A 16,781-nucleotide genomic window follows, 5' to 3' on the forward strand; every position below is an offset into this window, starting at 1 on the left:
TGTAAACATGGGTTAGAAGTTTTGGAATGGGCTGATTTTTGGTGAGGATGATCTCCTCACCGTAGAGATCATCTTCACCAAAAATCAGCCCATTCCAAAACCTCTAACTCATGTTTTGAAAAATGTTTTGCCAAAAAGTTTGCTAAAAAGTTGGCCATTGAACGCCCCCCATATATATATATAGGGAAATGTTCAGCACCCTAAGTTTTACCACACACTTTAACAAATGTTTTTTGTCCTACATGGGTTAAAAGTTTTGGAATGAGCTGATTTTTGGTGAGGATGATCTCTATGATTAGAAGATCATCCTCCCCAAAAATCAGCCCATTCCGAAATGTTTAGCCCTATGTTTACACGTTGAAAAATTGTGGACCGTCCTTTTTTTGTAAATCAATTTTGATGGGGTTAGAAATTTTGGAATGAGCTGATTTTTGGTGAGGATGATCTCCTCACCATAGAGATCATCCTCACCAAAAATCAGCTCATTCCGAAACTTCTAACCCATGTAAGACAAAACGCGTTTGTTAAAGTGTGTGGTAAAACTTAGGGTGCCGAACGGGACCCATATATATAGGGGTGCACATTGGATTGGATAAATCCGAGATCCGAACCAATCCGAAGCTTTTGGATTGGATTGGTTCGGATTAAACACACACATGGTTCGGGTACGGATCGAAGAAAAAAAAATCCGATTAATTTGGTTCGGTTTCGGATTAGGATATAATAGAACCGAACCAATCCGAAAACCAAACCAATTATATATATATATATATATAAATATATATAATTATTTAAAAAATAAAAATTTCAATTTTTTATTTCTTTCTTCTTCTTCTTTTTAATTTTTTTATTATCCCAAAGTCCACGTTTAAAAAAAGTCCTACTTATTTTTAAGGTTTGAAGATTGGAGGAGATAGAATGCTTGGATTGAGGAAGAAAGTATCTATCTTTAATAAGTATGAGAACCGAGAACCGATCCGAACCAATCCGAACCAAGATTGGATTGGATTGGTTCGGTTCTATAGAGTAATTGGATTGGTTCGGTTTCAAATTTGTAGAACCGATCATGTTTGGTTCGGTTCCAATTTTGCCAAAATCCGAACCAATCCGAACCATGTGCACCCCTACATATATATATATATATATATATGGGTCCCGTTCGGCACCCTAAGTTTTACCACACACTTTAACAAACGCGTTTTGTCTTACATGGGTTAGAAGTTTCGGAATGAGCTGATTTTTGGTGAGGATGATCTCTATGGTGAGGAGATCATCCTCACCAAAAATCAGCTCATTCCAAAACTTCTAACCCCATCAAAAATGGTTTACAAAAAATGGACGGTCCATAATTTTTCAACGTGTAAACATAGGGCTAAACATTTCGGAATGGGCTGATTTTTGGGGAGGATGATCTTCTAATCATAGAGATCATTCTCACCAAAAATCAGCCCATTCCAAAACTTCTAACCCATGTAGGACAAAAAACGTTTGTTAAAGTGTGTGGTAAAACTTAGGGTGCTGAACATTTCCCATATATATATATATATATATATATATATTTTTTTTTTTGCATTACAGCTACGGCATGTGACGTGAGGAGTGTGACGTTTCAAATTTCTATATAAAAACTAAAGTCGTCAAATGGGAAACGAATCTTAATTCTTAAGTCGTCTGCTGGTACTATTTTATTTTATTTTATTTTTTAATTTCATAAATGAATAACAGATTAGACCAATCAAAGTTGTTTAAGAGGAGATTTATTTGGGTAAACGAACCATAAAACCAATCAATCATCTACTCCTTCCTTTTGCATCCTTAACCCTCATTCCTCTCTTCTTCTTCTTCTTCTTCTTAGATCTCCTATTTTGCATCCTTAACCCTCATTCCTCTCTTCTTCTTCTTCTTCTTAGATCTCCTATTTTATCTCTTGTTCTGAAATTGAAAATGCCGATTCAAAGGAAAGCAGAAGAAGTCGTACCAAATTTGCTGCGTGGGCTAGACACCACGGTCGAGAAGCTCCGTGGTTCTGTATCGGATGGCGTGACCGAGAATTCATCTTTGAAGTTGATGGAGATGCGCAAAGAACTTCAAGATATGAAAGATGTGTTCCCGAGAGTTAAAAAATGGGAAAAAGATGTCATGAAAGAATTTGATGTGTTAGAAGAAGAAATTGCAGAATTTGAAGAATGTAAAGTAAATGAAGAAATCGAAACGAAGTTTAAGGTGATGAAGGAAAGAATCACAAAGATTAAAGATCTGAATAATCCAATCAAACTACCTTCAATTAATTCTTCTACTTGGGAGAATTCGGTGGTGGTGGTGTCGGACAAACCTTATAAGACGTCGGATGATTGGAAAAAGCTTAACATAGAAAAAAATATATTTGAGAGGGCGGCCATGGCTAATCTTCGAATCAGTTACGACGTACTCGAACTCAATTTGAAACTATGCTTACTTTGTTTCTCCATCTTCCCTGAAAATTCTGTTATAAAGAAGAGGGCATTGATTTATTGGTGGATTGGGGAGGGTTTGGTGTCTCAAGGAGGCGACGGTAAGACTGCGAAAGAGATGGGAGAAAGCTTCTTCAAAGATCTGATAAAAAAGGGGATGATCAAACCAGTATACAAAAATAAGAATCAAGTGGTGGATAGTTGTAAGGTGCATCCATGGATTCGGCGAATGGTGATATTGGTGGCTAAAGAAGCTCGGTTCTTCGACTTCGATGATTCTGGAAATCCCACTCTAAATTTCTCCACAACTCGTCCTACTAGTACTACGCCTATGCGCATAGTAACGAAAGGTGAGCAAAAGACAAATGATAATGGTTTGAAACTCGAGAATATGCTTACACTATTCAATATAGATGAGCATTACCTTAGTTTCACACGCGAAGAATTCCAGAAACTGAGAAGGGTTGCTGTTCTTCAATTGGGAAGATGGCAGGATTCAACTTCACATCACATTGAGATAGAGAAAGATGAATTCTTGGAGGGTTTGGGGGCTCAGAAGCACTTGAAGTATCTTAGTCTTCAAGGGATTTCTAGAATAACAGAGCTCCCTGCTTCCATAGGCAAGCTTACTAATCTCAAAATCCTAGATCTTCGAGCGTGTCACAACTTAGAGAAGTTGCCATCTGGGATCACATACATGAAGAAGCTAACGCACTTGGATGTGTCCGAGTGTTACTTACTAGAGCACATGCCTAAGGGGCTTGAGTCGCTCGTTGAACTCCAAGTATTGAAGGGGTTCGTGATCGGTAATTCGAGAAGTAAAGATCCATGTAAGCTCAGTGCGTTGTCTACATTGACGAAGCTGAGTAAACTGAGCATATATGTGGGAAATGATGCCGTTGTCGAGAGAACAGAACTTGTTGAATTGCAGCAATTCAAAAATCTTCGCATCCTAACAATAATATGGGGGGGAGTGACTCGACCTCCTCCTTCAGATGAACAACTCGCAAAACTCAAGAAGTCGAGCAGTAAAATGAGGGCAGCTACTCTTACCATGTCACATCTCTCGATGCCTGAGAATCTGGAAAAACTGGACCTTCGATGTTTCCCTCAGTTCATGTTACCTGAGTGGTTGAGTCCTGATAAACTGAAGAAGTTGAACAGGCTCTACATTAGGGGAGGGAAACTCGGTAGTTTGGTCCGTGATGAAAATCACCCGTGGGACGTAACAGTTTTACGTTTAAAGTACTTGGAAAAATTGGTGATCGAATGGTCGGAATTGGAGGAAGCATTTCCAAAACTAGTTTACCTGGAGAAGATTGACTGTGAAAAGCTCAATTTTTCGCAATGTGATAATGAAGGCATGTGGATGAAAAATAAGGGAGTCGAAGCAAGCACGAACACTCTCTAACATTACTTCTCTCGCTCCTTTGCCCAGGATTGATTGTGTTGGTTACTATTTACTATAATCTACACCATTTTTTTATCCCAATGAGTACCCACGGCAAGACTCTATGCGTGTTAATTTGAACTGTTTTTTTTTTTCCCTTTCCCTTACTCTCCCCATGTTTGTATCTGTGTATTTTAGACAAGAAAGATATGTATGTTTCAAGAAACAATCATTTCTGTGGTTTAGATTCCAAATATTGAAATGTAGTATGTTTTGGAAACTATGATCGAGTGACCCTAGCTGTTTGTTTGTCCAAGGAGAGTAGGACTAGAATTTACTAGTAGTAATGATCTGTAAGGAAATAATGTAAACCTTTGTTTTCAGTTAATAGAACAGAATCCCTTGGTCTACATGATCAAAGGAGATGATGAGGGGAAGTGCTGACAACAAAAAAAATCAGAATTCATCACTCAAATTGTAATTCTTCGCATTTTGTATTTCACAGGATTGAAGAAGTGACATAGCGGTTTTGATGCAGAACATCAACCCAATTGAGGGATTATCCGAATTGATAGAGAAACTATACAGATTCATATATGAAAAAGAGGGTCGTGTCCTTATGTTTTCTATTTACTGATTGAGATACCTTGTCAATTTGAATCTGGAAAAGTCCCCCTCAAATGCCTAGTACCAATTAATTTCGACAGACAAACAAAACAAACTAAATACCCAGAATAGGCAGAGAACTTTCCATACTATCTCCATCGAAGTTTCTTTTTTGGTCTTCCTCTTACTCTTTTATAACCATGGACTTGAATTTGTTTAACATCCCTAAAGTATAGGGCTTTGAAAAGCATTACCAATATGGAGTTGATGGCCTTTTAGGAAGCAAATGGAATTAATAGTTCTCCAGACCTTGACATACAAAAGGATAGAATAATAAAATAGGGATTTTGCATTCAACTGGTGTTGCCCCCGATCTTTAAACGGCGTGGTGGTGTCAAATATCGTCAAGATTCAAGAAGCAACATTTGCAGCATACCTGAGAGCCATTGCATATGCACAATTATATAATTTGATGACTGATTTTTGTAACCCTGATGATTGAGAAGTCGCAATAGAATTTTTGACAAGATGACCTCGTTTTGATAAATGTTTGGACCGCCCGAATTGTCATAGTTATAAACAAAATCAAATGCTATGTGATCATCCATTCCCACGTATGTTTTTGGTATCTAAATGTAATTTTATTCCATTGTCATGAATGGAAATATGGAATTGCAAGATTAATTTCATTCTTTATTGAAGGTGTCCCACCATTCCAAACACTAAGGGTATGTTTGATTGCACATGAAAAATAGGGTAGAAAATCAATTTTCATGAAAAATGGCATTTTACCTGGAGAAGATTAACTGTGAAAAGCTCATTTCTGAAGGCGTGTGGATGAAAAATGAGGGAGTCGAAGCAAGCACAAACACTCTCTAAAATGACTACTCTCGCTCCTTTGCCCAGGATTGATTGTGCTGGTTACTATTTACTATAATCTACACCATTTTTTATCTCAATCAGTACCCAAGGCAAGACTCTATGCGTGTTAATTTGAACTGTTTTTTTTTTCCTTTCACTTACTCTCCCCATGTATGTATCTGTATGTATTTTAGACAAGAAAGATATGTATGTTTCAAGAAACAATCATTTCTGTGGTTTAGATTCCAAATATTGAAATGTAGTATGTTTTGGAAACTATGATCGCATGACCCTAGCTGTTCGTTTGCCCAAGGAGAGTAGGACTAGAATTTACTAGTAGTAATGATCTGTAAGGAAATAATGTAAACCTTTGTTTTCAGTTAGTAGAACAGAATCCCTTGGTCTACATGATCAAAGGAGATGATGAGGGGAAGTGCTGACAACAAAGAAAATCGAAATTCATCATTCAAATTGTAATTCTTCACATTTTGAAGAAGTGACATGACGGTTTTGGTGCAGAGCCTCAACCCAATTGAAGGATTATCCGAATTGATAAACTATACAGATTCATATGTGCAAAAGAAGGTCGTGTCCTTATGCTTTCTATTTATTGATTGAGATATCTTGTCAATTTGAATCTGGAAAAGTCCCCCTCAAATGCCTAGTACCAAGTAATCTTGACAGACAAACAAAACAAACTAAATACCCCGAATAGGCAGAGAACTTTCCATACTATCTCCATCGAAGTTTCTTTTGGGTCTTCCTCTCGCTCTTTTATAACCATGGACTTGAATTTGTTTAACATCCCTAAAGTATAGGGCTGTGAAAAGCATTACCAGTATGGTGGAGTTTATGGCCTTTTAGGGAAGCAAATGGAATTAATAGTTCTCCAGACCTTGACATACAAAAAGATAGAATAATAAAATAGGGATTTTGCATTAACTGGTGCTGCCCCCGATCTTTATATCATAAGTCATAGGATTGGAACAAATTGTCACAGCTCATTAGTTTGTAACAGGTCATTAGTTTCTGATTCATTCAAATTAGTTGTTCCTTAGAGTTAGGAAGTAGTTTCAAATTGTCCTATATTTTAGGATCTCAAACAAATGTTTGTTATCCAGTATGTGTATTTAACTACTGCTGAATGTATATGAAAAATATGACAGAATTGATTTTCTCATTGTGTTATGGTATTAGAGCACTCACAAGTAGTATAAGCTGATCCAATTTTTTTTCCCCCCTTTTTCTTCAGCACTCATGGCTATTGAATCTGACCCTACAACCATCCTCAACACTAATGAACCACACCAAACTCTCATCAACATCAACGTTGCTGCTCAGGCCCCTCTCAAACTCACCTCTACCAATTACCTCTCCTGGAAATTGCAGTTTCAAACACTCTTCATCGGCTATGACCTTCTTGGCTATATTGATGGCTCCAAACCATGTCCACCAGCCACCTTGACCCAGTCCAATACAACCAGACCCAATCCCAGTCACACTCTATGGACCAGACAGGACCAGTTGATCCTCAACGCTGTCATTGGCTCCATCTCACCCACCATTATTCCCTTCATAGCTCAAGCCAAAACCTCTAGACAAGCCTGGACAATTCTAGAAAACACCTATGCTAAGCCCTCTCGTGGCCGCATCAAACAAATCACAAACCAACTCAAAAACATCACCAAAGGCTCCCTTGGCATCACTGAGTTTATGCAAACTATCAAAACTCGAGCAGATGATCTTGCTCTTCTTGGAGCCTCAATAGATGAAGAAGAATTCACAGACAAAATCCTAGATGGTCTTGGTGATGATTACAAAGAATTAGTCCGCGCTGTCCAAGCAAGAGATACCTCTATCACCTTTGAAGAACTTCACGAAAAACTCCTCAATTTTGAAGTCTCCCTTCAAACAATCCCACCCGAGCCACACCATTTTCCAGCTACTGCAAATCCCACACACCGAACCAACAACAAAAATTGGCGTTCTTCTCAACCACAAGGCACTACCACCACCAATTGGTGCCCATCCTTCAACTCAACCAGCCACCCACCTGCTGCAACCAAAGCAGGACCCCATTCATCACATGGTTCTCGTCCTTCTCCAAGACCATACCTTGGTCACTGCCAAATTTGTAGAATTCAGGGTCACACCGCCAAAAGGTGCCCTTCATTTCGGCTTGTACCAGTTCACACTTCCCCCACATCTAGCTCTTCCCAACAAGGCACACCATGGCAACCACAAGCTCACCTTGCTACCAATCCTTCCACCACGCCATCCTGGCTTTTGGACAGTGGTGCCTCACACCATGTCACATCTGATCTGAGCAACCTTTCCATGCATGCTCCATACATTGGTACTGATGACATCATGATCGGAGATGGCTCCAATCTTCCCATCACCCACACTGGTTCAACCTCTCTCAAAACTCCTCACAATACCTTTACATTAAACAATGTTCTCTGTGTTCCATCTATGAAAAATAATATAATCTCTATATCACAATTTTGCTATTCTAACAATGTTTCCATAGAGTTCTTACCATCCACTTTTCTTGTGAAGGAACTTCGAACTGGGGCAACATTGCTGAAAGGACAAACTAAAGATGGTGTTTATGAGTGGCCAACCTCCTCCCCTTTGCTTGCCTTCCCCACAATAAAGATCAGTTGCGTCGACTGGCACCATAGATTAGGACATCCTGGTTTTTCAATTCTCAAACATATTGTTTCCAGCAATCATTTAGGCTCATCTTCCTCTTTATCCCCTAATTTATCATGTAATGCTTGTCTTTGCAATAAAAGTCACAAGTTGTCTTTCTCCAACTCTACAATTGTCTCTACTAAACCTCTTGAAATCATATTTTCAGATGTGTGGACCTCTCCAATTGTCTCACATAATGGCTTTAAATATTATGTAATCTTCATTGATCACTTCACTAAATATATCTGGTTTTACCCACTAAAATACAAATCTGATGTCAAAGAAGTCTTCATAAGATTCAAAGCCATTGTAGAAAAATACTTCAATTCAACCATCAAAACTCTCTACTCTGACAATGGTGGTGAGTACATCTCCTTAGCTACCTTTCTTTCAACCAATGGTATCTCTCATCTCACCACTCCTCCTCACACACCTGAACACAATGGTTACTCTGAAAGAAGGCACCTTCATATAGTCAAAACAGGCCTTGCCCTCCTCACTCATGCTTCTTTACCCCTCTCCTACTGGACTTATTCCTTTGCCACAGCCGTCTACCTCATCAATAGAATGCCCACTCCCACGTTAAATCTCTCCTCACCCTACCACAAAATATTTCTGACAACACCAAATTACTTGAAATTAAGGGTCTTTGGCTGCTTATGCTACCCTTGGCTCAGACCTTACACATCACACAAACTTGAATCACGGTCCAAGCCATGTGTTTTCCTTGGGTACTCTCTCACTCAGAGTGCATACTACTGCCTTGATCCTTCAACATCAAGAATCTATATTTCTAGACATGTCAAATTTGTTGAATCTCAGTTTCCCTACTCCTCATTATCTAGTCCGACCTCAAGTCCTCATCCCAACACCATCGCCACTTGGATTCCTGCACCAATTAGAGTTATCTCAACTGCTTCCCAGCTGCCACTCACTATGCCATCTGAAGTCATTGTCCCTTAGCAACCTCTAAGTGCAGTTCCAACAACCCAACCCACCCACCCAAATTCAACTTTCTTGCCATCCTCAATCAATCCAACCCCACCACTACATATCCCAACATCACCTCCTTCTAACCCAACCGAAACTCATCCCCTTCCAACTCACTCAATGACCACTCGAGCCAAGAACCACATTCATAAACCAATAACTAAGATGAACCTTCATACCCAACTCTCAAAATCCAATGACCTTGAACCAACAACCGTAACTAAAGCCCTTATTGATCCAAAGTGGCATCAAGCCATGTCTGATGAGTGTGATGCTTTAGTTAGAAATGGAACATGGAAACTTGTTCCGTCTGATTCTACACAGAATATAGTTGGGTGTAAATGGATTTTTAGAATTAAACGTAACTCTGATGGCTCTATTGACAGATTCAAAACACGTTTGGTAGCAAAAGGATTTCATCAAAGACCAGGAGTTGATTATCTATAAACTTTCAGCCCTGTTGTCAAACCAACCACAGTTCGTGTTGTCCTCAGCATTGCTGTATCTCGAGGTTGGTCCTTACGCCAACTTGATGTCAACAACGCCTTTCTCCAAGGACACCTCTCTGAGAATGTTTACATGCAACAACCACCAGGTTTTGTTGATCAAGATCATCCATCTTATGTCTGCAAACTTCGAAAGGCAATCTATGGCCTCAAACAAGCACCTAGAGCATGATATCATGAACTTCGCACTTTCTTTCTTCAATCTGACTTTAAGAATTCTCATGCAGATACCTCACTATTTGTTCTCACTACTGCTGGACATATTATGTATATACTTGTATATGTGAATGACTTAATAATCACTGGTGACAACACTAAAATTATCGACTCCTTTGTTGATGTTCTTGCTCATCGATTTTCCATTAAGGATCTTGGACAGCTATCTTATTTCTTGGGTGTGGAGGTAGTCCCAAATCAGCAAGGTATTTTACTATCTCAAAGGCGTTACATTTTTTGATATTCTGGCTCGAACTCATATGACTGATGCCAAACCCGTGCTAACTCCCATTCCAACCAGCCCACCTCTGATGTTAAAATTAGGCTCTCCTTTGTCTGATCCCACAGAGTACAGGACAGTTGTTGGCAGCCTTCAATATTTCTTGATTACACGCCCAGACCTTGCATTTGTGGTTAACAAGCTCTCTCAGTACATGCATACTCCAACAACCGACCATTGGAGCTTTGTTAAGCGCCTATTACGCTATCTCTGTGGCACTATTAATGAAGGCCTCCAAATACATCGCCAGTCCCCATTGAACTTACACGCCTATTCAGACGCAAATTGGGCAGGTGATAAGGATGATTTTTCATCTACCAGTGCTTATGTCATCTATCTTGGTCACAATCCAGTCTCCTGGAGTTCTAAGAAGCAGAAAACTGTTGCAAGATCTTCCACTGAAGCTGAATACAGGTCAGTAGCTAATGCAGCTGCTGAGATCAACTGGCTATGTTATCTCCTAACTGATCTTGGTGTTCAACTACCTTGCTGTCCTGTCTTATACTGTGACAATGTTGGTGCTACCCAACTCTGCTCCAATCCTGTGTTTCACTCCCGAATGAAACATGTTGCCATCGATTTTCACTTCATTAGGGACCAAGTACAAAATGGTGTCCTTCGTGTTGGTCATGTATCTTCAGCAGATCAAATTGTCGATGCACTCACCAAGCCTCTTCACCGTGCCCGCTTTCTTAATCTCAAATCCAATATTGGACTTCTATCTCGAGCTCCATCTTGAGGGGGCATATCATAAGTCATAGGATTGTAACAAATTGTCACAGCTCATTAGTTTGTAACAGCTCATTAGTTTCTGATTCATTCAAATTAGTTGTTCCTTAGAGTTAGGAAGTAGTTTCAAATTGTCCTATATTTTAGGATCTCAAACAAATGTTTGTTATCCAGTATGTGTATTTAACTACTGTTGAATGTATATGAAAAATATGATAGAATTGATTTTCTCATTGTGTTACTTTAAACAACGTGGTGGTGTCAAATATCATCAAGATTCAAGAAGCAACATTTGCAGCATACTTGAGAGCCATTGTATATGCACAATTATATAATTTGACGACTGGTTTTTGTAACAATGATGATTGAGAAGTCCCAATAGAATTTTTAACAAGATGACCTTGTTTTGATAAATGTTTGGACCGACCCGTATGATCATAGTTATAAAAAAATCAAATTCTATGCAATCATCCATTCCCATGTATGTTTATGGTATCTAAATGTAATTTTATTCCATTGTCGTGAATGGAAATATGGAATTGCAAGATTAATTTCATTCTTTATTGAAGATGTCCCACCATTCCAAACACCAAGGGTATGTTTGATTGCACGTGAAAAATACGGTAGAAAATCAATTTTCATGGAAAATGACATTTTTCATACGTTTGATTGCATTTTTTCATGAAAATTGATTTTACACCCAAGTCAAAAAGTCCACCAAAACATGGATTTCACTTTCCCATCCATCCATATTTTTCATCCCCAAAATACCATCTTCTTCCCCACTCATATTTTCTTCTTCCCTATTACCACCACTGTCATAGCCACCATCACACTAACCTCGCCGTCGTCGCCGTCATCACCATCTCCGGCCACCTTCTCTCTCTCTCCCTCGCTCTCTCTTTGTCTTCTTCTTCTTCTCCTTTTCTTTCTCTCACCTCCGTTGTTATCACCACCACGTTCTCCCCTTTTCTTCCTTACTTACCTCCACTGCCACCACCACCACGTCCTCCCCCCTCCATCTGATCATTTTCCAAACCTCTTCTTTTAGCCCCAAGCCTTTCCCTCCCCTCTCATATTCTTTCTCCTCCTCCTCATCTCCTTCTTTTTCTTCTTCTTCTTCATCTGTTTTAGATAAATTTTTCATGATTTTATCCAAGTAAAATCAAACAATGGAATTTGATTTTCCAACCCTACCTATTTTTCACCATTATTTTTTCATGAATATCAAAAAATTCCATAAAAAGTCACTTTCCATACAATCAAATGTACCCTAAATGCTTTTTACAAGGAAAAAAAAACAATAATGAGTATGAGACAAAATGAGATGATCTCGTCAAATATTTGGTGTGGAAAGCATGCATACAGGATAAGATTATATAAGACTAATGGGAAAAATATATTAGTTAAGGAATATATAATGTGGGAGAAAATAAATGTTCCTTAAAATCCATTGTGAACAAAGATGATAAATGAAGGAAAGTAGTTAGCAAGAGAACGATAGCCGTGGAGAAATGTAAAAAAGATGAGAACAGAAAAGGGTCTTCTATTTGTGTGTGTGTGTTTTGAGTTGAGTTACCTGTCTTTCTTAGAGCACCGGACTAATCCTTGGGGCACTTGCAGTCCCCTTCCCTAACATGCACGAGTAATTTATAGAATAAACCTTTGAGGGTGGCCCCTAAGAGGGATTTGATTTCAAGGCATCCTCTTGTGGTCTTACATAATGTTGGGGCACTATTAAAATTGATACCAATTCACACGACGAATAAATGGTTTTGTGCACACCTTTAATGTCACTTTAGCATGATTCATACATCATTATTTTAATTACAATTTATGGTGATTTTGGAGTGTTCCTAATAATTGGGAGGGTGAATGAATTTAAGTTGGAATAAGCACAAGTTGTAGCAAAACAAAAAATTGCAATTTGTTGGGGTCATTTAAAAAAAAAAAAATGAAATTTCAATAAAGTAAATATAAATAAATGAGTCTTTATGTCTCGTTACCGAGGGCCTCGTTAAAAAAAAAATACGCCATACAGGGACCTTACCGGGACTAACTAGTAAAATGCCTAGACCCGAAAGTGATCTTAGAAACCAATCTCGTTCCGGAAAAAGATCTCAATATCGTATTCGCCTAGAAGAAAAACAAAAATTGCGTTTTCATTATGGTCTGACAGAGCGACAATTACTTAAATACGTTCGTATCGCTGGAAAAGCAAAAGGGTCAACAGGTCAGGTTTTACTACAATTACTTGAAATGCGTTTGGATAACATCCTTTTTCGATTGGGTATGGCTTCGACCATTCCCGGAGCCCGACAATTACTTGGTTGGCCTCTACAAATTTTATTTTGAGTACTTGATATTCAATGCATCAAATAATAAGTTTTGAGTATCTTATAAATTTTCTTTAGTAACAAAATTTGTTTTGAATTGTGCTATTCCCACACTATTAACATTGGAAAATGTTATTCTGCCTTTGTTGTACACAAGGGCAGAGTTAGTAATGAGGCAGTGGGGGGTAAGTGCCCCCACAAAAGTTTAAGAGATCCCTTATTTTCAACTAATTACATATCTTATTTGCCCTCCCTCCATCTCATGACTGTGCTGACATGGTGGTGCATAGAGAACCATTAATGTTTTAACTTGTACACTGTCACGTCAGTACAATGTTGAACACAATGTCCAATGAAGGTAGTGTAGCACAACTTATATTATGACCACTTCATATATTAGAAGGTGGCATATGTAATGCATATGAATAAGGACTTATTTGTAATTTATAATATTAGTTTAATGATATTTTAAGATAGAATATAAGGTGGGGAGGGGCATTTTTTGATATCCTAATTTTTGGTGTCGAATCAGTTTTACTCCACCTGCTCTCCATATAATTAATGCGGGTGTTGGTGTTGCTGTTAACAAACTAATCGTTTGCTACGTGTCATTAGTGGATAAATACTACCTACAACGGTACCAATCGATGATCATTAACAGAAAAAAATATATACGATGATCCTACGGTTCAAATTCAAGGAAGAGGTTTATCCAAGGTGTACACCAACATTTCTCCTTTTTGGCTGAAAATCTAAGGACATTTCCGTCATTCCAAAAAATATGAGGAGGAAAGAGGCCCACGTGGCAAAAAAAGCGGGCCCACATCTTTTAAAAGATAGTAGGCACCGAATGAAAGCGAACAACTAGTAAGGTAGAACAAACACAAACGAAAAGCACAAAAAAGGAAGGTGGAGCAACAGCGAATAAGAAGAGAGCACACGGATTGCTGACGTGGCTGAAAATTTTCGAATCCCGCCCAAATCCGGACTCCATTTCAATTGTGATCGAATTTTAATTTTCCTGACCTTCTTATGTCCTCCGTTCGTTACTCTCTTTCTGCACTCGAACCGAACCTCTTTCTACGTCTGTGAAACCCTAACCCTAGAAGTAACGCTCGACGTCCGATTTCAACCTATTTTTACAGATTTTCGATCGTTCTTGTTTGATTCTCACGGATCTGGCTGTTTTTCTGCAGGAATCACCATGAAAGGAGGCAAATCGAAGGCCAGTACGGCCAAAAAACCAGAAAACAAGTTAGTTTTATTTTAATTTGTTTTCTCCGCATCGATCGATGTTTTTTTGTGTTATCTGGGAAGATCAGTAGAGATCGAAGTGTTTTATATTTGATTTCTAAATTATTTTTTGTTGTTTTCAGATTATCGGTGAAGAAAAAGGCTCCTGCAAAGAAGGAAAAGGCAGCCAAGGATCCAAACAAGCCTAAAAGGCCTGCGAGTGCCTTTTTTGTTTTCATGTAAAGATTTTTATTTATTTATTTATTTTGTAAATTTTGTTGGTATTTCGTTTATTTTTCTGATTTTTGTTTGATTTTATTCGGATGAAGGGAGGAGTTTAGGAAGACGTTCAAGGAAAAACATCCTAATAACAAATCCGTCTCCGTCGTAAGTCTTCCATCTTCTTAACAGATCTACGAAATATTTGTTTTTTGTTTCTCCAGTTTTTTAATTTTTTTTTCCCTCGAGTTTAGGTTGGCAAGGCTGGAGGAGATAAATGGAAATCACTGTCACAGGCTGTAAGTAAATTTTTCTTAGAAAGCTTTTTTTTCTTTTTGAAAGGTGATTTTTTTAAAAAGCATTTTAAGCATCATTTTGCTATTAATTTGTCTTTTTTTTTTTTATTTTATTATTTGTTTTTAATAAATCTGTATAAATCTTAACTGTTCTATAAATAAGATTTATTAATTTTCTATATTTTTTTCGAAAAATTTCAGGAGAAAGCTCCCTATGTGGCCAAGGCAGAGAAAAGAAAAGCTGAATACAACAAGAACTTGCAGGCCTACAACAAAAAAATGGTAAATATATTAAAAAAATAATAATATACTTTTACATAATTTGTTATTCTGAAATTAAACTTAGAAAAATCCAATTAATTTTTTATTTGAATTATAGTCTGAAGGTGCAAATGCGGATGAAGAGGAAGAAGACGAATCTGACAAATCGAAGTCTGAAGTGCATGACGACGAGGATGATGAAGAAGGCAGCGAAGAGGTTCGTTAAAATCTCATTTAAAAAAATAAATTTAATTAAAAAAGTATTTGTTTACGTTTATTTACTGTTTACTGTTGAATTTATCATTTATGTTATTTTTGCAGGACGATGACGAGTAGAAATATAGAGTAGAAGAAAAGGAAGGAAAGAAGGGTTAATTGTGTAGTTTCTTTAACTTTCTCCCATTTCTTGATCCTAAAACATGATTAATTTGTTTTTTGTTCCCTATCTTCCTTTCCTTCAAAGAACAAGTTTCCAAAATCCTACTATATTGATGTTCAAAGAAGCTTAAAGTGATATTTGTCTAGTAGTCTTCTTAATGCAGTAATGGTGCAACTATCCTATTTTGATTTTTTCCCTTTTAAATTCTCTTTATTGCTTTCAGTGATATTGTGATCTGCAAGCCCTATGCTGAAGCTTTGGCTAATGGGTTTTTCATTCACTTTTGATTTTCTCCAAGTTAACTAAGATCCATCTAGAACTGGTATTCAAATAGGTTGGGATCCTTTAAAAAAAAAAGCTCTTTTGTTGTATTTCTATTGTGAGTTTCTATTGTTTGATAGATGCTTGGAAGATATTTTCCTGCCAAAAGATAGCAATGTTTTTATGTGATTTTCCAACATCCCAATGATGGTGCAACTTTTTTTTTTTTTCCTTTTCTTTTTCAAATTTAAAATGTGGTACAGAACCTGGAATTTTCATCGTTTTAAGGAAATTTGTTTTGCAGTAATAAAAACTTGTGTTTGTAAATAAGATTTTAAATCTCATCTCGACTCAATGTTTGCAAAATATTTAGGAACAATGATTTTGTCCCAGTTTATGCTTTTAGATAATGATTTTTTAGAACGTCGAGACATTTTCTAGTGGGAGCAGTAATCCAGTTTGGTCAAAAAATGGTGGGACTGTCTGAGGGCCTGTAGTTCTAAGAATCAAGCAAATTGTCTAACTAGATGTATAAGGCTGTGTTACAATTTAAGCTGCTGTTGATAATTATTTCCTCAATTAGGTCTGTAGATCTTTGCCACAGTTATGTACATTTATCCATGGATGTTCATCCTAGAATACTATTATCACGATAAGTTTTTAAGTGGGGCTAACAATTGCTGGTTTAATGAGTAGTTTTCAGATTTCTTCAATGGAGGGGTTGAAAACATTCATGACCTAAGAAGTGTTACTTAGAGCATCCCCTATAGAGATGGTAAAATGTACATGTTAAAGGTGCTACAGGCGCATTTTTATTCCATGTTAGATCAATTCCAACGCAAATAGGCAATTATTGCTAGGTATATTTTGTCGATAGCCAATATTCCTATTCAAGGGATGTACACTTCATTGGCAGGAGCCAAAACTACTCTTCAGAGATATTTTAATGTTTTTATAGGTTTCCAAGTACTTCGGGTACAATAAATTGGAACTCAACTGCCATAGTTTTTTCCCGCCAGTAGAGAGGGTCACTCCTCTTTGCCCCCTTTCTCTTCACAAATTTGAATT

At 37.6% G+C, this 16,781-nt stretch overlaps 2 protein-coding genes across 2 annotated transcripts; both read left to right on the plus strand.

Annotated features, from left to right (window-relative positions):
* The first annotated feature begins 1,863 nt into the window (after positions 1 to 1,863).
* Positions 1,864 to 4,307, plus strand: LOC147407698 (disease resistance RPP13-like protein 4). Its single transcript, XM_086436396.1, has one exon. The coding sequence runs from the start codon at positions 1,945 to 1,947 to the stop codon at positions 3,859 to 3,861; it is 1,917 nt and encodes a 638-aa protein (XP_086292522.1). The 5' UTR covers positions 1,864 to 1,944; the 3' UTR covers positions 3,862 to 4,307.
* Positions 4,308 to 14,005: 9,698 nt separating this feature from the next.
* Positions 14,006 to 15,648, plus strand: LOC147407699 (HMG1/2-like protein). Its single transcript, XM_086436401.1, has 8 exons — positions 14,006 to 14,172; positions 14,261 to 14,318; positions 14,441 to 14,536; positions 14,627 to 14,684; positions 14,771 to 14,815; positions 15,014 to 15,094; positions 15,192 to 15,290; positions 15,395 to 15,648. Exons 2-8 carry the CDS (start codon positions 14,269 to 14,271, stop codon positions 15,407 to 15,409), a joined length of 444 nt encoding a protein of 147 aa, XP_086292527.1. The 5' UTR covers positions 14,006 to 14,172; positions 14,261 to 14,268; the 3' UTR covers positions 15,410 to 15,648.
* Positions 15,649 to 16,781: the final 1,133 nt, after the last annotated feature.

The sequence above is a fragment of the Akebia trifoliata genome, chromosome 3 (assembly GCF_017979445.1).
Source record: "Akebia trifoliata isolate Shusen 1 chromosome 3, ASM1797944v1, whole genome shotgun sequence".
Taxonomy (NCBI): Eukaryota; Viridiplantae; Streptophyta; class Magnoliopsida; order Ranunculales; family Lardizabalaceae; genus Akebia; species Akebia trifoliata.